The sequence below is a fragment of the Anguilla anguilla genome, chromosome 2 (genome assembly GCF_013347855.1).
Source record: "Anguilla anguilla isolate fAngAng1 chromosome 2, fAngAng1.pri, whole genome shotgun sequence".
Lineage (NCBI taxonomy): Eukaryota > Metazoa > Chordata > Actinopteri > Anguilliformes > Anguillidae > Anguilla > Anguilla anguilla.
In genome coordinates, this window is record NC_049202.1 from 6,847,858 (window position 1) to 6,871,134 (window position 23,277).

At 40.7% G+C, this 23,277-nt stretch overlaps 2 protein-coding genes across 3 annotated transcripts in view; both read left to right on the forward strand.

The window, feature by feature from the left end:
• The first annotated feature begins 1,386 nt into the window (after positions 1 to 1,386).
• On the forward strand, positions 1,387 to 9,659 carry opn6a (opsin 6, group member a). Its single transcript, XM_035406455.1, has 6 exons — positions 1,387 to 1,516; positions 2,804 to 3,009; positions 7,163 to 7,262; positions 7,766 to 7,870; positions 8,089 to 8,312; positions 8,606 to 9,659. Exons 1-6 carry the CDS (start codon positions 1,387 to 1,389, stop codon positions 9,086 to 9,088), a joined length of 1,248 nt encoding a protein of 415 aa, XP_035262346.1. The 3' UTR covers positions 9,089 to 9,659.
• A 1,323-nt stretch (positions 9,660 to 10,982) lies between these two features.
• Positions 10,983 to 23,277, forward strand: part of LOC118219700 (vitrin-like) — a 28,952-nt gene continuing 16,657 nt past the window's right edge. Inside the window, exons 1-6 of one of the 2 annotated variants that reach the window (XM_035403037.1) lie at positions 10,983 to 11,210; positions 15,811 to 15,964; positions 16,501 to 16,598; positions 18,684 to 18,737; positions 19,610 to 19,766; positions 20,150 to 20,283. In XM_035403037.1, the coding sequence (XP_035258928.1) occupies positions 16,565 to 16,598; positions 18,684 to 18,737; positions 19,610 to 19,766; positions 20,150 to 20,283 (379 nt within the window). In that variant the 5' untranslated portion in view covers positions 10,983 to 11,210; positions 15,811 to 15,964; positions 16,501 to 16,564. The remainder of the gene's footprint in view (positions 11,211 to 15,810; positions 15,965 to 16,500; positions 16,599 to 18,683; positions 18,738 to 19,609; positions 19,767 to 20,149; positions 20,284 to 23,277) is intronic. The other variant, XM_035403035.1, reaches the window with a different exon arrangement.

Below are 23,277 nucleotides of genomic sequence, written 5' to 3' on the forward strand. Positions count from 1 at the left end.
TAACAGGTGCACCATGGGAGTCATCCTTTTCTTGTTTCTCTCTGTAAGCTCATGGCATCAGTAAGTTTCCGTGTGGTACTCGTTTAATAATTAAAACTGAAGAGTAATCAAACGTCTTACCAGCAGATCTGGTGTAGATTAATGCATTTTAATTGATCCGGTTAAATTTTCACAGTTTGATTGCAGCGAAGTATGTCAAATATATTTTATAGTTCTTATTATAGATCACCATCAGGTCAAGCTCAGACGTGCACACGTTATATTTCAGCACCATGGACAGTTCAACGCCCGACGCCAATTAGTTCCTAGTCTTTGCTGATCGGTAACAGAATTCTGCTCTGGAAGTATGGAAATGTATAACGTCACGTTTACTTTTACTTTATTTTTGCTTTCGGCACTAATACTTAAGAGTTTCTCGCTTTTAGAAATTCATAGCAATACGCATGAATATGTTTATCTTTGGAGACGTGATAGCATTTTCGCTTATTTTTCAGCCAGTGGATCATCCATTTAATTAATGTTCCAACTGCTTAATTGACTGGATACGTAGACACACAAAATACATTTACTTCCCATCAAGGTCCAATGGTTTTTAATTACCGTATTACGGCCGAGAAAATGAATTAATGTACGTTATGTATTTTCTTTTACACATCCCTGACGTTTGAATCGATGGTTTAGTTTTTTCATTTCAATAATTATGGACTGGTATTCACTTTGCTGAATTATTATAATTTAATTTTTTTTGCATTCATTTTGAACGATATAATTTTTTGCCAATTTTAGCTATTATACATTTTTTAACATCCATGGATAATCGGCAGAATGTCATATAATGTATTACTAGACTCAAGTATGAAGGAACACGCTACAGTAGGCTATACGCAGCTCACACAGGCGAATACAATGTCCCTATGCAGTTCTATATGAAAACTATTGCCTGCAGCTGTTTGAAAATCAGAAAGACTGCATCACAGAGTTGCGATATTTTTTTAGCAGTATTTAGTTAATTAGCCTAGACTATTGTTAGTCTCAAGACCTCGATATGAAGACTAGAGAAGGTATGCTTTCTGTAACGAACTTATTTTGAGATCAAAACAATCTTACTCCGTTTCCCTTATCTCACTTTATCCATCAGTCACACACCTTCGAGGCAAAAATTGGATTACAAATACGTCACCCGAACGGACAGCGAGCGGAGAATCGAGGGGTATTTTTAGACTGGATTTAACCTTAAGAACCGGTCAGGAGTTTCCCTCTGGGGAAGAGACACTATCGTGTCTTATCTGAACCTAGGCTCCACGAAGACTTTTGCAAGTGACTGCCGTGAACGCGCGCGTCTAACATCAATTTATGCCTTATCATCTACACCATTAGGAAACAAGAATGTCGCTGAATAATCCACTTCAAGTAGTCAACATTCCGTGGAGAAATAATAATTTCAGCCTTATAAATAAAGACCCTCCTCTGTCGGATCAAGGCGAGACCATCATAGGAGTATACCTGTTGGTATTAGGTGGGTAAGGTCTTAAGCAACTTGTTTTTCTGTTGCAGCTAGGAGTTTAGCTGAGTAGTAACGCACCGTTAAAGTAAAAGCGTTTGCAGTTGCTGGCGAATTAATTTATTTCGTTCTCATGCGCGCGACGTTACTGTTATTGTGATCAATGTTTAGATGCTTTCAGAGATATTTTAGAAATGGTGAAGGAAAAAAAGTTAGCCCGTGTTCGTCAGTTGCAGTTCTAATTGAATGAAAGCGCTAAAGAGACGAATGAATTCTTTGCAGCTCAATTAGATGGTTTGCCTGCTTATGAATTGTTATACTTCTCGTGTTAGTAACTTTTATGACAATGCGCATTCATTTAGGCATCAAAATGTTCAGTGGACACAGTGGACACTAACTAACTGAATCGTCTTGAATGCCTAGTTCCTGAATTAACTTAATTTACAACGGATTGTTTAAAGATTCTCGCGCATGAGATTTCTGACACGAACATTGGAACTGAGCAGAATTAACTTAAGTGGTTGAAAAACCTTTCCACGCTGAGCATTGACGATTACAAAGCCCCTCTCTGCTGAATAAGACCCCATTACTAGAATCAATTCCCTACTAATCCTGAGCCGGGTACAGGAAATTCAATCATACAGAGAATTATAAGAAAAAAAATTAAACTCTAGTCTTTATTCAGTCACGTGAAGGTAGATTCGCAGCCCATGTTGATAACGGTTCTCCATAAAAGCTTCTGACATTCTGGAACACGTCTTGTTGCTGTAAGTCAAGAAAACCTTTATACATGGTCTGGCTTTGGTGGACAAAAAGTAGATTTAGCTCCCTCTTAAAGAATTCCAGGACAGGCTGTTGGGTCTGGCTAGACGAATCCTTCCCATTCAGATCCGGACTAATCTGTGATAACAAGAAGGCTTGACCAGGCCAGGGTCTGACTGTAGACAAAATCCCCTTCCACACAGACACAAAGAGCTTATGGTATGAATGGATTTGCCATAAGGCATTCTGCATTCTGGCTAGCCAGTGAGCTACAACGATGCTAAGAGTTTGTTTGAGTTTTGTTTTTGTTTCTGTTTTCAACTTTCCTGTTCAGCCAGCCATGTTGAGTTGATAAGAGTAATAAAAGTTGTCAATATATTTTTTTTTTTCCGTGTTTGCTGTGTTAGGACTGTGGAAAAGCAGGTACTGATGCAAACGGTAAGAACCTGAAGTGTATCACAGTGCAGCAGTCGAATGTAAGCTTATCTTGCAGATCTGAGCAGATTGGTGTTTCCCTATCTCTCCCCCCCCCCACCGCAGGCTGGCTCTCCTGGTTTGGGAACAGCGTGGTGATCTTCGTCCTCTACAAGCAGCGGGCCACCCTGCAGCCCAGCGACTACCTCACCTTCAATCTGGCCATATCCGACGCCAGCATCTCCGTGTTCGGTTACTCCCGCGGGATCCTGGAGATCTTCAACGTCTTCCGGGACAACGGGTACATAATCTCCTCCGTCTGGACGTGCCAGGTAAGGGCCCGCTCGGCTGTGGCAGCACAATTTCTGTGTGGGACGTGATGGGGGAGAGGGGGGCGGGGGAATAAATATTGAAAATGATCTTTATCTGGTCTCTCTGACACGGTCAAGTGCAAGCAATGTGGCGGTAACCTCTGCCAGTCAGTCTGCACTCACTTCAGATCAAGGAAGGAAGGATGGATGAAAGGATGAGGGAAGAAGGGAGAGAGTGAGAGAGAGAAAGCGAGAGAGAGAGAGAGAGAGAGAGAGAGATGGAGAGTGGCTACTTTTGAAAATTTGTATGGAGGACCTAGTTTTTAAGTTCTTCACCCATACCTGGAGTTTGTACAAACTACTGGGGGGAAATATTGAGAATTAGAGAAATAAAGGGTGAGAAAAGGTGTCCTTGAAAAACCCAGTGAACCTTTTTTGTGGTGAAAAGTCTGTGAAATGCCATCTAGGCTTTCAGGTTAAAACCTGTCTACATTTGTTTGAAAAGTGAAAGATTTTGCAGCTGACTTGGATGTAGTCAGGCTGTATCCAAGTAAAATGTCAGCTTTACTGGGGTTGAACTAGTCAGTTTCTGTCAAAATGTCCTTTGAAGAGCAGGTTTTTTGTCGTTTTTTTCAAAATTCTGAGCCAGTGTTCTAGAACTCCATTGCTTTCAGTTACCGGTAGTGATTGTTACATCAGCGTTAGAATGTTTAGTTAAGAAAATTCTGTTCACATATATGCAATCTCACACCTTAAAGGGTTAAAGGGTCACGGTGGACCTCACCCAGTCCTGCAGTGGCTGTAATCTTTTCATCAAGCCATTATCCGAAAATCAGTTCCCCTCCCCGACCGTGGTAATCCAACGATTCCGTGCTCCGCACTGCTGAGTTGACTGTGCTTATGCAGTACTAGTGTGGCATAAAGAGGCCCACTCAACTGTGTGCAATTAATGCCAGAAATAGCCCAGCGATCAGGCACCTATTGCAGCTGGAGTGGCACCAGCTGTCAGTCTGCCAGCGTTTTATCTAATCACCACCTCAGTGGTCTGTACATAGCTGGGCCATTCATCAACGAATTTCCTTTTATTAAAGAGATGATTCACATCTTGATCGCTTCACCTCTACTGTAGTACTGCTTTGCACAACGCAGGCAGACTGTCTGCTCTGCCCACCAGGGGCCGCTAGTGAGCTGGGGGGGGCACTATATGTTTGCTTTCTGGTTGGCGCCTTGTTCTATCAGTTTTTCTCATTGAAGGAAGTAAACAGCACAATCAGCATAAGTGATTGAATGAACTTTGGGAGGATTATCTTCATCTGTAGTGATCTATATATAATTATTTATTATAATTACAATTATTTTCCTTTTCTCAAATTTTTAGGCATTTATCAGAAGCCGTTATCCGAGTGACTTACACTCCTAACATTTTATGTGTAATCCATTTTTGCAGCTGAGTATTTGCTCATTTATTTATTTTAGGCTAATTACTTTGCTTTAGATGCTTAAATCTATGCCCATAGAGGTACCTGTTTGCTTATTTATTTGTTGAGAGAGTGAGTGAGAGAGAGAGAGAGAGAAAGAGAGAGAAAGAGAGACTAGCCAGCCCAGCCCAGCCCATATTCCCCAGGCCCCAGTGATAGAGTGAGACCACTACAGGCACATGAGGATCCTCCTCCTCAGATTACGCCCCTCGGCATGATGGGACACGTGGGACACACACTTCCCCCCCCAACCCCTCAGCAGGAAGGCGGGACAGCGCCCTGTCACTCACTTCTCACCGCCCCAATCAGTAGTGATGACACGTGCTGAATATTCTGGCCTTGCCTGGCTGACATGGTTTCCTAGCAACAGAAACACATGCTCTGCACTGCTTACACGAAATATAAATATTTTCTTTCAGAAAAGTTTTTGGGGGAAAAAAAAAAATTTTTGTTTGTCAAACCTGCTCAGGAAAAGGAATTGGCTGCAATAAAACAAATGTCCTTCATTCACCTTTAGAGAAAGGAGGAGCAATGGCCCAAACACCCCAACACCTTCATTAGTCTTGCAAAACTCTCCTTTCCCATGAGTGAAAGAGACGCACCTGGGCTGTACAGACAGATTTGGAATGCAGAACCTTTGACCTCGTACTGTCACATGATGATGAATTCAGACACACTTACGATTCTAATGCCACCTTTGAGTCATGAGAATGGAAATGAAATGTTCAGGCAGCAGGCACCTTGAAATATGAGCTGGCCATTAACACTGGCCAGTGTGGAGTTTGTTAATACCTCATCGGCTCATGAATATTTCACTGTCAAATTTGAGAAGTTCCTTTGACAGCTCACTTATTCACCGTCTACTGTTTTTGGAAGGCGTATGGAGTGTGGAAAGATGTGGCATAGCAACAAGGCATGTCACTCCAGAGCTGCGTTTTACTGGTTAAATCTGTTAGGAATTGACCAGTAAAATGATGGAGATTGATGTGTCCCTGACTATCCAATCACAACACACAAAATGGTAACATACGCCATTTTCTTTGTCAAACGAAGCACTCAGAACTGCCAACCAGTTTAGTTTTACCTGAACTTTGACCAGTGGCAACAGAAATCCTGTATGCTTATGAATCTTGAGCTTAGCATTATATAGTTCTGTCTGCAGAAAGTATAGTTTTGAGAGTTCAAGTGTTAGAACCACTGCTCAGCTTTGTCACTACTTCCAGTCCTAACTTAGATAAATAAAGATAAATACATTTCGGGAATTTAATCAGTTGTACTGCAAAACAGACACCGCAATGAGGCTTATAATTTTTCACACAAAAAAATTCAGGTGGAACCCTTATAATTTCAAATTCGCAAACTGTCAACATTCGATTTTTGATTAAAGCCCAGGACGGTAATGTCAGTGTCAGTCACCTCCACTGTGGACCCTGTGGGGCGGCTGTTTTTTCAGCTGGGCCCGGGCGCATGGCCGCAGAATGTGCGATAGAAACAGGATTAGGTCCAATAATGGGATTTCTGAAAAGGGGATCATCCTCCATGCCTGACTCTGACTAAACTGGACTGACAGGAGTTGTAGAGTGACTGGGCCCAATGGAGTACTACACCACGGGGGTCTGGGAGATTAGTATTGAAAAGGGGGAGGGGTCATGGGGAGAGTCGGGGGGGGGGGGGTCTGACGGTCATCACCCCGGGCAACCTCAGCGGAACACCCGATCGCGTGCGTTCACCAGACGTCCCGCGCCTCGGACGACGGCTTAGCGTCTGTCCTGTACAGAGGACGACCGCTGACGTCTTTCCTCGTCTGCCACACCGGGACAATCGAGAACCTGTTACGCAAGGGGGGCCGCGAACTCTCAGCCGGGACCCGACCTCCTTGACACGGGAAGGGAATTTGCGAACACGCAAAGGACTGATCCCCTCCCCGACTGTGCCTTCCAGGACACGACTGTTTTTCATGAAGGGCAAAAACAAGAAAAAATCGATTTTGTTCCTGAACTTAAAACACCAAAAATATCTCCCCAATAAATGTCAATAAACTACAAACAATAATGTTGGAGATGTTGGTGTTGTGAAGCAACAAGCTGACTCAAGGATTTCTTCCTTGGAAATGAATGGACTGGCCTTTTACCCCCTAATACAGTGCTGCTTAGTGCTTGCACTTGAGTGGCCTTATTTGAAGGCTAACTGCATAAAAATGAAACCTGCTAATGCATTTTCTCTCTGTTGAGCTCGCACACATCTTCCCCTGCTCATTTCTACAGCACAGCTCTCCTTTCTCTATTTGCCTCTTTTCCTCAACTCCAGCTTATGGATGGAGGCCCAGTTAACACAAACACACAGACAAGTGCATACAATTACATACAGTGTACATACAAGTATGTGTGTACATACTAGTACATACAATTACATACAGTGTACATACAAGTATATGTGTACATACTAGTACATACAATTACATACAGTGTACATACAAGTATATGCAGTGTACGTACATTTACATACAGGCCAGGGTGTGCAGTGTATTGTGACAATTGCTGTGAAATGTGCTAATATAAGTCAAATTTGATTGATTGATTGACAAGTACTCCAACATATCCCACAGTGTTCCTGTTATTCCACAGGTACCCAAACCTCAGCACCACCCCTTGCACGCATGAGAGACCCTGACTGACAGCAATGCTTTCTGTTCACAGATAGACGGCTTCTGCACCCTGCTCTTCGGATTGGCCAGCATCAACACCTTGACCGTCATCAGCATCACCCGATACATTAAAGGCTGTCACCCTAACAAAGGTAAAGCAGGACCCGTTTACTTGCAGTTCCTTTTATATCGTAACTTTTTTATTAATGTCCCATTATGAGAGCTGTAGGACTCCTTCACACACAGTTCATAGCACCTTCATAAACACTATATAGGCATACGTAAATGATTATGTCAATAAGCAAATATTCATATGTGTCAGTGTATAATCGTGGTGACACAACACACCATATGCCTGTTTGCAGTTATTGACATGAGCCTTTATTATATTTTCACTTTGTTTCCCTTCATTGGGTTTGCTTCCGTTTCTCCTGAGTAGTTAAACCATTTCTGTTTTTTTTTTTTTAAATATCCTTGAGGGATATACATTTATTGAGATGTAGCTCCTCTGGTGCTCAGACAGGTGGTTTTATGGTCCAGGTGGGGGTATACAGTCTAGATGGGGGGTTTTATGGTTCAGACAGGGGCGGGGGGGGGGGAGCGGTTATGGTTTGAATGTCCGTGCTCACGGCCCGCGTGTGCCTGTCGCCCGCAGCTCACTGCATCACCAATGGCACCGTCTCCCTCAGCGTGGCCTTCATATGGCTGGCGGCCGCCTTCTGGTCCGGAGCTCCGCTGCTCGGCTGGGGAAGCTTCACGGGTAAGGGACCGAAACCACGGCGACCTCTGTGACACGTCGTTACATCACTGTGGAACTCGGGAAAAAAAACCCACATTTGGAAAATAGTTTTCACAAGGACTTAGGGAGCCTGTGTAGTATGACTGAGAGCCAACTGGACTTGTAATTCAAAGTATGTTCATTGATTTTTGGAGAAATTGGGACTCATGTCCTACCCCCTCTGTCCCCCTCCCCCTCAGACCGTGGATACGGGACCTGCGAAGTGGACTGGGCCAAAGCCAACTACTCCACCTTCTACAAGTCCTACATCGTCCTCATCCTCATCTTCTGCTTCTTCATCCCCGTGCTGGTCATGCTCTTCTCCTACGTGTCAATCATCAACACAGTGAAGAAGGGCAATGCCCTGTCGGCCGAGGGTGACATTACAGACAGACAGAGGAAGATGGAGAGGGACGTGACCGTCGTGAGTGCAAGGCTGTTTTCACTAACTTTTAACTTTTTACCTTCATTTAGCAGAAGATCAGATGCAGAACATTTTCAATGCAAACACAAGTGCAAAGGTCGAATATTCCCTTGAATATTGTCTGTGGTCTGTAGGAATTTTACCAGCAATCAAAAGTGAGTGAAAGTAATTTAAAAACATGCAATATTAGGCCCTAAATCTGCATAGAACTAGTAATGTCATATTATCACCATGGTGACAGAGCCATGACAGCCTCCTGATGTCCAGGCCCTGCTCTCTGCCTCCCCCTGCAGGTGTCCATAGTGATCTGCACGGCCTTCATCCTGGCCTGGTCTCCCTACGCCGTGGTGTCCATGTGGTCGGCCTGGGGCTTCCAGGTGCCGGGGCTGACCAGCATCTTCACCCGCCTGTTCGCCAAGTCCGCCAGCTTCTACAACCCGCTCATCTACTTCGGCCTGAGCTCCAAGTTCCGCAAGGACGTCGGCGTCCTGCTCCCCTGCGCCCGGGAGGGCAAGGACACCGTCAAGCTCAAGCGCTTCAAGCCCAAGGCCGAGGGAGCGCCGCCCCCCTCCCCCGGCGACGGCCCGCCCCCGCCCCCGCCCCTCGACCAGAAGGCCCACAAGTACCACGCCGGGGAGCCCGCCAAGCTGTCCCCCAGCCCGGATTCGGGGGTGGGGAGTCCCGCTAGCAGCCCTCCTCCCAAGAACAAGGAGGTTTTCATCATCCCCATGCCCACCCCTTCTGAAGGACCAGAGTATGAAAGTGACAGACTCTAAGGACAGACCCCCTCTGTCTTCAGACAGTCCCTCCAAGTATGGAGCAGGCCTGGGTCAGTCACAAACGCCATTTTGAAATAGTTTTTCTCTGCAGATACTGGCTGAATTGAACATCCGTGCTGCAGAGGATTTTTCCAGTGGAACATTACATTGCTGACCATAACTACAATAGTATGAAAGACGTTTTTTTTTTCTGGAATATTTTTGAAAGTACATGCTTTCTAAAAATTACCAGAAATCTGCAGGACCGTTACCTGGTAGTCAAAAGGCCAAGGGTTAAAGTATTTCAAATAATTGTGTGACCCAGGTCTAGTATGGAATACTACTTGAATGAAATGGCAACTTGAATTTTTAGGAAGGTAGGATATGTTAGCATCTAACTCGATTGACTGAACAGATGCAGCCCCCCAGCCCCCACCCCTTCTAAGGAGCATCTACTGGACTGATACTTCAATTTGTCACACCCCAAATTAGTAACCCCTCTTCTTTTTCATCAGTATTATGTCAGGTACAGTATTGCTCCTTTTCTGTGTGCGATGAATTTGGTGTTTATTTGTTTTTCTGCTTTATCTTCTTTTTAATGTGTGCTTGTCAATGTGAATAAAACTATTTGTATATCTACAGTGCTGTGTGCAGAGAAAGTCATGTTAAGTAGTGAAGCTGGCGCTTTAGTTCAGTCTAAAAATAACAAACCGGAGAAGTATATTCCTACCAAAAGCAGCATTTTGCATTTCGTTCTTTTATCAGACGCTCTTATCCACAGTTTTGATTAAATACGGAAAATAGGCCGTGAATTCCTTTGTCTAAATGTAGATTTTTAATTTTGTGTGAAAAAACGGGCTCATGCCGCGTCAGCAAGCGGGAACGTTACTTAATGCTGAGTTGTTTGCGGTCAGCGGTGCGTGTCGGTCGGAATGTTACCGGGTTTTCCCTTGGAAAAGGTTGACTGCTCGAAAGTGTATCTGTTCCAGAGTGAATTACAAGCGTATGCGTATGTGTTATTTCAACTTCGGGGGAGACAGACCGCTGGACCACCTAGTCTCGCGTAGTCAAACGTCAGTTGTCACAAGCATACCCGCCAGTCTAGGGAACAATTCATATGAAAATATTGTGGGTGACACGTCTTCCGGTCTCCCCCCAAGCCTATGCGTAGGATTAAAGGACTTACTTTTATTTGTTTTCTTACTTACTAACTTGTTTGTTTTTTTTTTTATTGTTTTTTTATTTTTACATACAATCTGTTTATACAACTGGAAATTTACTGAAGAAATTCAGGTTAAGTATGTCGCTCAAGTGCCCCATCTGGGAATTAAACAAGCAACTTCTGAGCCCCAAGCCCAGATTTCCAACGGTAATACAACACTGCTGCCCTAAGTCTTTTGGAATGTGATTTATAGTGCTTGCTGTCACGGTCAATGTTTCAGCTCACTGTAAAAACAGTAATTTATCTCATTTAACAATCAAGTCAGGGTTCACACTCTAAAGGAATGAAAATTATACAGTGGAATCATCTGGAGAGCTGGGGGTCATTTGCAATTGCACTGTGACATTCATGTCTTTGAACAAAGTTATTAATACGAACAATATACTCCACAGTAATATCTACGTTCGACCATTTTGATGTTCTAACCATGAAATAATGAAGGTAATCCCAGAAGCACACAAATGTGGACAAGTGATTATTTTTTATTTAAATGTGATGAAGCGGACTGAAAGCGTACTGTATGTATAATTTAGTGTCAGAAAAAGACCGCAAGCATGACATACGCATAAAAACCACAGGGATGCATTAAGTTCCTGCGTTATTTCTGTCCCTGGCAATCTCCTCGCTGGCATACTTCCACATCCACTTGGGGTTTTACCTAAAAAAAAAAAAGTAAACAAGTTCAATCTCTCCTCGTGAATGGGCGGGACGGACAAAAATGAGTTGCTTGCGCGCACTTCCCATGCAACGCAGCGCGTTCAATGCAAAAGCCGAAGCGTGCGCGTTGTGCAAAGCCGTTCCTCACCGACTGAAGGGACATCGTTCACGCCGTCGACTTGGATTTTACGGCCAGTCATGACCCCGGGATTCTGAGCCTCAGGGACTTTGATACTCCCCAAACTCCGAGGACTGAGAAGAGTAAGTTTACCAATGGCAAATTTCTGCGCACGTGGTGTTTTCTTCTTCTGCGTTGCATCCCCCGGGATAAGCTTTGGGAATGACTTGCACAAACTATGTACCATATTTTGACGTTTTTGGTTAATGTGGTGACGGATGACGCAAATTTGTATGTGTATATTGTCGAATCGCTTCGTTCCTGTAGAGCTCACTGACCAAGCCAGGAAAAGCGAAAGCAAGAAGGATGTTATAATAATGATGTACTGCACTCAAAGAAAAGGTGCTGGCGAAGCTGATTGTTGTCTTTTAAAATATCAACTAACAAAAATACGTCTTATTCAATTATAAGTTAGAGCCTAACACAACTACATTTGTGGAGCATTTTTAGTACGTGCAAAAAATAGGGCAAAATTGTTCTGAATGTGTTTCATGAGCCAAACAAGATTTATGACCCCTTAATTCTACAGCACGGTAAATCTGCCCTAGAACTCTGGTCCAACTAGTACAGACAAGATCTAATGGCCCACGGCAACAGATTTTACACCGTTAGTTATTCTCCTTGGGTTTTTCCAAAATGACTTTATGGAAAACGCACCCAGTTCAGACATTAACAATCCCTAAATAAGGATTGGTAACGACAAAAACACAGCGGTGTGCGACGGGGATAAAAATAAAAAACTTACAAATATTTTAACACACTGAGAGAATTTGTTTTTATAGGTTCAATAAAAAAAAACGGCTGACTTACCACTTTATTTCGAAAATTCGACGCGCAATGCGCTTCTTTATTTTTGGTCCTGCGTCCAGCCTTATTTTAGAGGGAGACTGAGCCTGGACAGACTTCTTCTGGGGGGAATGAAAAAAAGTGTCAGCAGAAAACTAAATAATTTGTCGCCAGTGACAGTGAAACTTTTTTTGCAAGACTTGTGACCTACCAGAGACCTATGGCTTTTAAGTTTTAGATCACCAAACTTGCCTTTGTGTGGAGATAATCAGTAACATGTCCACTGTTAATTAAACTCGAATAGAGTACATACTGTATACTACATGGCCAAAAGTATGTGTACATCTGACATCCAACATCTCATCCAAAATTATGGCCATTAAAATGGAGTTGATCCAGCTGTTGCTGCTGTAACAATCTCCAAGCTTCTGGGAAGGCTTTATACTAGATGTTGGAGTATTTATTGCTGCAGGGATTTGTTATCAGTTCAGCCAGAAGAGCATTAGTGAGGTCAGGCACTGATTGGGGAAGTAGGGCTGGCTCGCAGTTGGTTTTCCAGTTGATGCCAAAGGTGTTGGATGTGGTTGAGGTCAAGACTGTGCAGGCCAGTCGAGTTCATCCTCACCGTTCTTGACAAAACCATTTCTATATGGACCTTGCTGTGTGCCCGGGGACATTGTCATGCTGAAACAGAAAAGGGCCTTCCCCAAACCGCTGGGGAAGCACAAAATCGCCTAGAATGTGATATGATGTTGCATTAATATTTCTCTGCACTGGAACTAAGGGGCCTAGCCCAAACCATGAAAAACAGTCCCAGACTAAGGGGAGTCCAGATACTTTTGGCCATATAGTGTGTAAGTCCATTGGGGAGCATATGTAGCAACTCTGTAAGAATATTTAACCCTGAGTATTTTACTGTATACCAAGAAAAATCAACTATATCCAAATTGTATCCAAATATCAAAATTTCTGACAAAGAGCATTTATCTGCATATTCAGAGTTCAGAGCTACTGAATGTATGTTATTTAACCCAACCACTATAGTGATTTTGTTTATTTAATATCACCTCAGTGCTTCTACTCGGCGAAGAAAGCAGGTGTTACTCTATCAAATATCCCTGTCGAGGTGACACAGGGCGAGCGCAATTCAAGTCAAATCTTGTTAACGTACTTCCTGTGACCCACCCCACCCCCCCCCCCCCCCCCCGGATTTCAATCAGCAACACTTTCCACTGCCAGTCCGAACACAGAGGTCCCGTCAATTATAAGATTCCCTTCTTCCGTCATTTTATAAATGTCTCAACTGGGCTGACAAAGTAACTGTGTTAGTGTGCATTGGCTGGTCTGACAGAGTCTACCTCCCACCTTTTTTCTGTGTGTCGGTTATGTCAGTTAGCGGACGTCTTTTTTCACATTTTTTTAAATGCTTATTTGAACATCGTAGTCAACGGCCTGCCCTCAATATGTCCGTCGCACGTCTTCGCCACCAGCGAGGCGTAGCCGACTCAAAACAAATGAAACGGGTGAAGCGTCAGAGCTGAGAGAGTGTATGGGGCTCTCATTCTGTGCCATTCTTGAAAGTACACGTCTGGCTAATTCCCCATTTACAGTGGAATGCGCGATGTGTCCCTTTCGTCCGAGTCAGACCTGGGTCAGATATTTTAAGTCTAGTTACCACAGCATTTCCTGCTGCTGCATTACGATTTTAAAAAGAGTCATACCATTATGAAAATGGAATATATATTAGAAGTAGAGGTAGAAAATATATTCAACAAAAATATATTGGCAATATGTTGCAAAACATCACAATCTATTGACAAATATACAAATTATTGCCGATTTAGTGGACATAAGATATACACATAAACATATACGACCCTATTGTCCACATAAACATATTTTCCCCATACTCAATATTTAGTGAAAAAGTCATGTAGCAAAAGTGTACTGTTTCAGATAATTGCAGTGAGAAAATATATCTGACTTTATTCCATATTTTCATGCATGCTATGTTTTGACAGACTTTGATTTTCTGTGGATCCACTGTCTTGTACAATTCAATACTACATCGCACACCCTTATTCCCTGAGTTAAACCACAAAGCTACATCTACAACATTTCATTCAGTGCCCCTTCTAAATGGCATTGCAGAGGAAAGCAAAATGAAACTTGGAAAAGCATGTAAACCAGTCAAAAAACTGCCTGATACTTCAGTTGACCAGATGTGGCCTTTTTCGCTTATTCTTTTTTTTTTTTGGGAGTAAAAATATTCGTCCAGGCGGGATTTCTAAGTTCCTAAAAATGTCCAGTTTGGTCTCGCTCATTCCATAGACCATATGAACAAACAAATAGCCTAGTATTATGTTCATAATGTCTGCCTGCCCTGTCCTCTTTTGAAAGTCGATACATGTCACCCTACTTTTACTCAATGTCCAGTTATTTTAAATCTTTAACAGTGCGTTTTTTTTTTTTTCTTATTTCCTTTAACATTTGAATCCTTCCTTATGGTATTTTTCCCACTCTCTGACCTGCCGTGTATCTGATGGTTGAAAAAAAGTTCCACCGATTTGTATGGAAAGTCAATCCTGATTCCTGATTCCCCTCCAAACGATCCTTCTCCAACTGGCAAGTGAAGGGGGGCACAGACTGGCATACAGACTGGCACAGCTTTAGAAGGATCCGTCCAGGAAGGCATTAGGCCTTCATCCATTTCCACGCAAAGATGGGGTTTTGATGCCAGCGAGGGTGCTGACACCTCTCTGTCAGGGAAGAAAATGGCTGGAATATTTGGAATCCAGAAATGTTTCCATGATGAATATTTAGCATTCTCTCTCTCCAGACGAATTCAGATCTTCCGCGAGAGGATCGGGGCTGTGTGATTTGGTTTAAAGCAGATGCTATGGAGTATGTTGCTGTGTATATGCCTAACACAAGCAATATAAAAATCTCGGGTGGAACCTGGATGTAGGGAACCCATCCTCCACTGCCTGGCCTCTTGGTATGGGTTCAGTGGTGATTGCCAGGAAATGTGATGGTATACGGTAACACTTGCTGTATACTGTAGCATGGGATGCATATGATTTGAATCGTTACCATTGGTCAAATGCTTTGAAAAGTCCCCAAAAGAATTGCGTGTAGACCCTAACTGTGCAAAGCTAACAGAAAGAGCTGTATGATAAGCTGTACTGTACAACATTAGGACTGGCCACAGATTCTAAATAATGAATCTTCATTGCATTGTGTTTTTATTTATTTATTTTTTTTCAGATAACTGTTGGTATTGGCCTTTTTGCTTTGAAGTGATACAGAGCCAATGGAAAATGTTTCTCACTGTTTCACGTTAGGTTTTAGAGCCTAATGCCTTTGGGACCATCCAAACTGAGGACAAAAGTCCCTAAAAAAAGGGGGCTCTTTTCTCTCGCCCTCTCTGGGCTAAGGCAGGTTACGTGAGACGCCTGCAATCGAAGCTCACAGATTAGAAAACTTACGCCAAACTGCACAGGCTATTGTAGGGCCCCACCTGGATACAGAAGCTCCTTTTATTAAGACTTCAAGGAGATGCATTAGTCTTGGGAGATCAGTTTCCTTTATGTCCCCGATCATGTTGTTCTGCTGAAACACCCATGTGAAAGGGAATATTCCTCCTCTTATGTTAAAGTAAGGAGCCTCCGTGCATTTAGGATTTCGTGAAAATGGCATGTTGCCTTGCGGCTCGGAGTGGGGGGGGGGGCGGGGGTGTGTCTCTGCGGATCGGGAAAAGTGCTAAACTGTAACTAAGATACCTGTTGATGTAATGACAGAAGTTTGGCTCCGGTATCTCTATCTCTGCCGCAAGAATTTTCGGGTTTGGCACGCGACAGCAGGTCATGCTTTTGATGGAATAAAAAATCTTTTCAGACTTGCCCCGAGCCTCCAGACTTTTTGGCTGCTTGCGAGAGGGTAGGAACAGGATGTCCCGATAAAGACATAGCCCCGGTGGGTGTGGCACCGCTGACAGTCCGTAACGTGTCTGCGAACACGCTAATTTACAGCGGTTGCCGTTCCTTTGAAGGTAGGGATCGCGATTAAAGATTTAAAAAAGGTGTTTGGAGAATTGAGAGCTACACAGTAGCTCTTTAATAACAGCTGTGTCAGAGCATTAAGTAATGCAAAAGATTTCATGACAAAAAAAAAAAATATATATACGTATATATATATATATATATATATATATATATATATATATATATATATATTTTTTAAAGGTAGGTGGATTGAATCCACCTGAGGACCTCAATGTAAATACATTGTACTGTCCACAGTTTAATGGTCAGTCAGTAAGATAAGTCAGTCAGATAACTATTTGAAATACTTTAGACACCAGTTAAACTCCTGAAAATTATGGATAATTTTTAAACAAACATCTATTTTCGTCAGTATTCAGAATGAACTTCTTCTTTCATATGATTGGGCTTTAAAAAAAAAAAAACATTTTGTTTTACTGGCATTGATTTATTTAAATTAAGTATTTGGCCCAGGTTTGCAGTCACTGCACTGGGCCAGTTGTGATGTTTCTGTGTTGTGATTTGTTCTGCTGTTGTCATGCAGCTGGCATTGCCGTGGAGACGGGGTGGACCTCTGACCAATCCACTGGACCCGCCAGACCTCCGTAATGACCCGGATATCAGTCATCGCTCTCTGTCTCAGTAGGTTTTTTTAAACACTGGATTGTAATTTCAGGTGATGTTTGCCATCCCAGTAATTAAAGCACATTTGCTAACGATCAGGCTTTTGCATCTGAGAGCCCAGCCAGGGTTACCTGGCACAAGCCATAACAGAGCACAAATCTTCTTTGTTAGCTTGACTGGTGTTCTCATTAAAATCTGTCTGTGTCCTTGTATACCAGACCGGGTTACACAAGCACCCAGAAAAATTATTAATGTAAAACTGTAATAGTTTACTTGTGGTCCGTGTTGGACACTATTTAAATGCTGTTATAGTTTATTTAAAACCATCGATGTTGCTTTGTACATTCAGCATTTGAATTTTTCAACTCTTTGCTGAAAAAACAGCTTCAGATTACTGAGAATATTCAATTGAATCTTACTAAAGAAAATCTGGTCTGAATATGAATTAAAAATATTAATAAAATGATTGTCATTCTACAGGAAGTTTACTGATGTGTCTTCCAAATAATGGACAGGATTTGAACTGTGACCCGTGGATACACACTCTCAACATTTTAATTAATGTGTTAGACTTATATGGCAAGAGAAATGGCTTTTGATGATATTTCTGTAAATGTGCCAGAGTGAGCCGGGGAGGCTAATTTTCATGTGTAGTCCCTGGGCTACATGTCTTTGGATCGTGGGAGGAAACCAGATTACCTGGAAGAAACTTACGCACACATGCAAACTCCAAATAGAGAGGACCCAGGCCGCCCAGGACTCGAACCCAGAACCTCCTTATGAGGTAGCAGTAACATGCACCATGTCACCCAAGTATTGTAGAACCAGCTCTTCCAATCAGTGCAGTAACATTCTATCTGGAAGGAATCCAAACAATTATTAGAAGCCACTGAATCAGTTCATCCAATCATTGCAGTGATATTCTCTCAGGGAGGAATACAAACATTTATTAGAAGCCACGGAATGAGATCATCCAATCAGTGCAGGATATTCTATCAGAAAGGAATACAAACTATTAGAAGCCACGGAATGAGACTGTCCAATCAGTGCAGAGATATTCTATCAGGATGGAAAACAAGCACTTATTAGCCACAGAATGAGATCGTTGTTTGTTCTTCTTCCCCCACGCCTACTGTGTATTAAGTTTTAATTCGGAGAGACGAGTCTCAGGGTAGCGTCTGCTCTATGGACCTGGCTGTTCGGGGTGCAGGCAGGTGGCACGGCGCGGAAAAACAGACGTAGTGTTCGAGAGAACGCACCCGGAGCGGTCTACGAACTGCCGCTGAACCTGCCCTGAGGATCGATGGCGGGAACATAAATAATCTGTCAGCGGAAAATGATCCGCGAGCCGTGATGTCACCAGACACGCGCGCGAAGGCCGTCTTCGCCTTGGCCTCACCCCTCAGAAATGTCTGCGCTGGAGAGGTGATCTTGGGACTCTCTGTTATCTGGGTTGACCCTTTCTGCAGGATGGTCGTTATCATCAGTGTAGCCACATCAGGTTGCCTCAGACTGAACTTATCTCATGCAAAAAATAAAATAAAATCTGCCTACTGATAATATTCAGATGCGCCAAACTTGGGAACAATTCGATTTTAGGTCTGTCAGTTCAGAAAATTAAGTAATTAATTAACTTCATTAATTAATTTGTTGAATGAATCATGCATAGGACATGACGGATTGCAGTTAGTTTCTGAAATGGAACTGATGGAACTAAAATTGAAATGACCTAATCTAACCCTAACCTAACAATAACCCTGATATGACTTTATAATTTGTGCTCAGCACTGCAAAAAGGCAGTCTTAACAAGTGGGGGAAAAAAAACGAGTGGAAAATATGATCTCATTTTAAGCTACTGTTTGCTTGACAAGTGAAATTGTGTTACCCCGTCGGCAAATCGTTGAATTAATCAAATTGTTTCACCACATTGGCAATATGTTTGTCTTATTCAGCAAAAAAAAAAATGAATAGAAATGAGATTTAAAGTGATCATATGAGATTAAAATGCTTGTTGAGATCGACTTGTTTTTTGGGGGTTTTTTTGCAGTGAGGTGATTAGGTGTGATGCATATGGGTATGAACTTTGCTTCCTTCTCTCCTAGCTTTGCTGCTAGTGATTAGCACCAGGGCTCGACCGAACAAGAAGCCAAAACAAGGTGAGAAAAAACAAACACAGTCCCCCCAACTTCCACACTAAAAACTATGGTCTATTCTCTCTAGGGGTTTCGTCATACTTGTTCCTGGTTATGGTTATACACTTGTTGTACGTCGCTCTGGATAAGAGCGTCTGCCAAATGCCTGTAATGTAATGTAATGTAATGGTCTAAAGATATAAGTCATAGTGAAAGTGAAGCAGGGACAAATCATGTTTGTTCTGTTATGAATTATTTAAGAGAGCAAGAAATTGTGTCTGCCCAAATCCAAGCTTCTGTAATCTGAGGATGTGAGTCTTTCTGAAACTAATGCAGAGTCAGTGACATCACTTCTCTTCTGTGTTATGTGCCGTGTGTTTTTAGAGCAGAACGTTTGTACCTGTCCATACATGTTCTACACCACATAGAACTTTCTCTGTGGCGGTCTGGTTTGGGAATACCAGCACACAGCACAAAAGCTGCACTGCAGAGAGAGCAGTTTAGAATGCTGGCAAAAAATGTTGCTGTTTTGTATAAACAATTAGGATAAATTAGGTAATTAGGCATCAGAGGTAAACACGTTGAGGTGATTTCCGATTTCACGCCCAGAAATGCTCCTCCATGCACTTCTATGAAAGCAGGAAGGCTGCCACTTCCATTTGCTCTGTCTGTTTGCTGTTTTTCTCATTTCAATTAATTCGCTGCACAGTATTGCATTTAGCACAGATCATAATTGCGTGTATGGTCTCGTTTTTAATGTTGCTTTTAATGTTGCTTACATTTAATTTTGTGGCCATGTTAGTGAGCGCCAAGTGCCATCTGACCAACATCCGTTACTATGGCAACCAAGCGTCTTGACTGACACGTCTGCCACTTGACCCTCTCTTTCCACCCAGTTGTGCCACTCATTGAGTGCGATGTCCGGGCTGGGAAGGTCAACCTCCCAGAATTCATTGCAAAGTGTCCCGTCAACTGCAGGGAGACCAAGCAGCCGGTGTACGGCTCGGGGACCTTCGCTTCCATCTCCAGCATCTGCAATGCCGCCATCCACAGGTGACACCAGAGGGGGGCGCTACTGAGTCAAAGCACCCGTCAGACTTAAATTCTTAGAACCACAGGAGTTTCTCTTTGTTTATAAAGACTATGCAGCTCTATCAACTAATGCACTGTAATGCGTGAATGCTTTTCTGTGAACCACTGATATCACCACCCCTACCTCAATTTAGCGATTTGTATTATTGCCCCAAGTTTTTTTCAGTTTGTTTAAAAAAAAAAAAAAAAAAAAAACATATTACCAGCATCTAAAGAGTTAATGGACTTAAGTAGCCTCTAGCATAGATCATTGCACTAATGAGCAATGCCAGGCTATAGCGATGGAATCCTGTGGTGGCCTCTCCCTTGAGTTGGTTGTCAAGGACGGTTGGGTTCTCTTTCAGCGGTGTCATCACCAACAAGGGCGGGAAGGTGATTGTGAGCAAAATGGCGGGGCAGTCTTCCTACAAGGGCAGCTTCTCTCACGGCGTACGTTCCCTCTCTCTGCCCAAATGGAGGGAGTCCTTCAACGTGTCAGGTCAGCCCTGTCTCCTCACTGTCTGTGGGAAGTTGTGGAAGCGCCCTGTTCCTCGAGTATCTGCTGTCCTGTAGGTTTTCACCCCAGCTCTAACAAACAGTAGTGCTGAAATAAAAATCTACAATACGGTAGGTCGCCAGGACCAGGGCCAGGAGCCACTGGTGCAAAGGCTTGTTTTCTCAAAGAATGATGACCACGACTATGAAAAATAACATGACAATGTTTACTTTAGTCTTATGTATTTTTTTATTTCCAGTGAAAGGCATATTTCAACATAAAGTTCTTAAAACATTGATTTCACTGTGGTGGTTAAATAAACACAATTTCCTATCCAACTAAATTAAAACATCCAGTTTTAAATATTTTTGCCATTTTTTCACATTTTGGACATAAGACTTTAGTCTTATATATGTTTTATTTTCCAGTGAAAGGCATATTTCCTCATAAATTTCTTAAAACACATTTATATTCATTTATTTCACTGTGGTTGTTAAATAAACATGATTTCCTATCCATCTAGATTAAAATATCCCATTTTAAGTATTTTTGCTATTTTATCACATTTTGGACATAAGACTATAGTCTTATATATTTTTTATTTTCCAGTGAAAGGCATATTTCAACATATTTTTTAAAACACATTTATATTCATTTATTTCACTGTGGTAGTTAAATGAACACGATTTCCTATCCATCTGAATTGAAATATCCCATTTTAAATATTTTTGCTATTTTATCACATTTTGGACATAAGACTATAGTCTTATATATTTTTTATTTCCAGTGAAAGGCATATTTCAACATATTTTTTTAAACACATTTATTTTCATTTATTTCACTGTGGTGGTTAAATATAGGCTACTCAATTTCCTATCCATCTGAATTGAAATATCCCATTTTAAATATTTTTGCTATTTTATCACATTTTGGACATAAGACTATAGTCTTATATATTTTTTATTTCCAGTGAAAGGCATATTTCAACATATTTTTTAAAACACATTTATATTCATTTATTTCACTGTGGTAGTTAAATAAACACGATTTCCTATCCATCTGAATTGAAATATCCCATTTTAAATATTTTTGATATTTTATCACATTTTGGACATAAGACTATAGTCTTATATATTTTTTATTTTTTAGTGAAAGGCATATTTCCTTATAAATTTCTTAAAACACATTTATATTCATTTATTTCACTCTGGTTGTTAAATAAGCATGATTTCCTATCCATCTAGATTAAAATATCCCATTTTAAGTATTTTTGCTATTTTATCACATTTTGGACATAAGACTATAGTCTTATATATTTTTTATTTCCAGTGAAAGGCATATTTCAACCTATTTTTTTAAACACATTTATATTCATTTATTTCACTGTGGTAGTTAAATAAACACGATTTCCTATCCATCTAAATTGAAATATCCCATTTTTAATATTTTTGCTATTTTATCACATTTTGGACATAAGACTATAGTCTTATATATTTTTTATTTTCCAGTGAAAGGCATATTTCCTTATAAATTTCTTAAAACACGTTTATATTCATTTATTTCCCTGTGGTTGTTAAATAAACATGATTTCCTATCCATCTAGATTAAAATATCCTATTTTAAGTATTTTTGCTATTTTATCACATTTTGGACATAAGACTATAGTCTTATATATTTTTTATTTTCCAGTGAAAGGCATATTTCAACATATTTTTTAAACACATTTATTTTCATTTATTTCACTGTGGTGGTTAAATATAGGCTACACAATTTCCTATCCATCTAAATTAAAATATCCCATTTTAAGTATTTTTGCTATTTTATCACATTTTGGACATAGGACTATAGTCTTATATATTTTTTATTTTCCAGTGAAAGGCATATTTCCTTATAAATTTCTTAAAACACATTTATATTCATTTATTTCACTCTGGTTGTTAAATAAACATGATTTCCTCTCCATCTAGATTAAAATATCCCATTTTAAGTATTTTTGCTATTTTATCACATTTTGGACATAAGACTATAGTCTTATATATTTTTTATTTCCAGGGAAAGGCATATTTCAACATATTTTTTAAAATACATTTATATTCATTTATTTCACTGTGGTAGTTAAATAAACACGATTTCCTATCCAATTAAATTGAAATATCCCATTTTAAATATTTTTGCTATTTTATCACATTTTGGACATAAGACTATAGTCTTATATATTTTTTATTTTCCAGTGAAAGGCATATTTCCTTATAAATTTCTTAAAACACATTTATATTCATTTATTTCACTCTGGTTGTTAAATAAGCATGATTTCCTCTCCATCTAGATTAAAATATCCCATTTTAAGTATTTTTGCTATTTTATCACATTTTGGACATAAGACTATAGTCTTATATATTTTTTATTTCCAGTGAAAGGCATATTTCAACCTATTTTTTTAAACACATTTATATTCATTTATTTCACTGTGGTAGTTAAATAAACACGATTTCCTATCCATCTAAATTGAAATATCCCATTTTTAATATTTTTGCTATTTTATCACATTTTGGACATAAGACTATAGTCTTATATATTTTTTATTTTCCAGTGAAAGGCATATTTCCTTATAAATTTCTTAAAACACGTTTATATTCATTTATTTCACTCTGGTTGTTATATAAACATGATTTCCTATCCATCTAAATTAAAATATCCCATTTTAAGTATTTTTGCTATTTTATCACATTTTGGACATAAGACTATAGTCTTATATATTTTTTATTTTCCAGTGAAAGGCATATTTCAACATATTTTTTTAAACACATTTATTTTCATTTATTTCACTGTGATGGTTAAATATAGGCTACTCAATTTCCTATCCATCTAAATTAAAATATCCCATTTTAAGTATTTTTGCTATTTCATCACATTTTGGACATAGGACTATAGTCTTATATATTTTTTATTTTCCAGTGAAAGGCATATTTACTTATAAATTTCTTAAAACACATTTAT

Bases quoted from the DNA above. Each gene is read 5' to 3' on its own strand.
- opn6a (XM_035406455.1), top strand. From the start codon at position 1,387: ATGTCGCTGAATAATCCACTTCAAGTAGTCAACATTCCGTGGAGAAAT. The intron at 1,517-2,803 runs GTGGGTAAGGTC...CCCCCACCGCAG, and splicing joins AGTATACCTGTTGGTATTAG to GCTGGCTCTCCTGGTTTGGG. The intron at 7,263-7,765 runs GTAAAGCAGGAC...TGTCGCCCGCAG, and splicing joins AGGCTGTCACCCTAACAAAG to CTCACTGCATCACCAATGGC.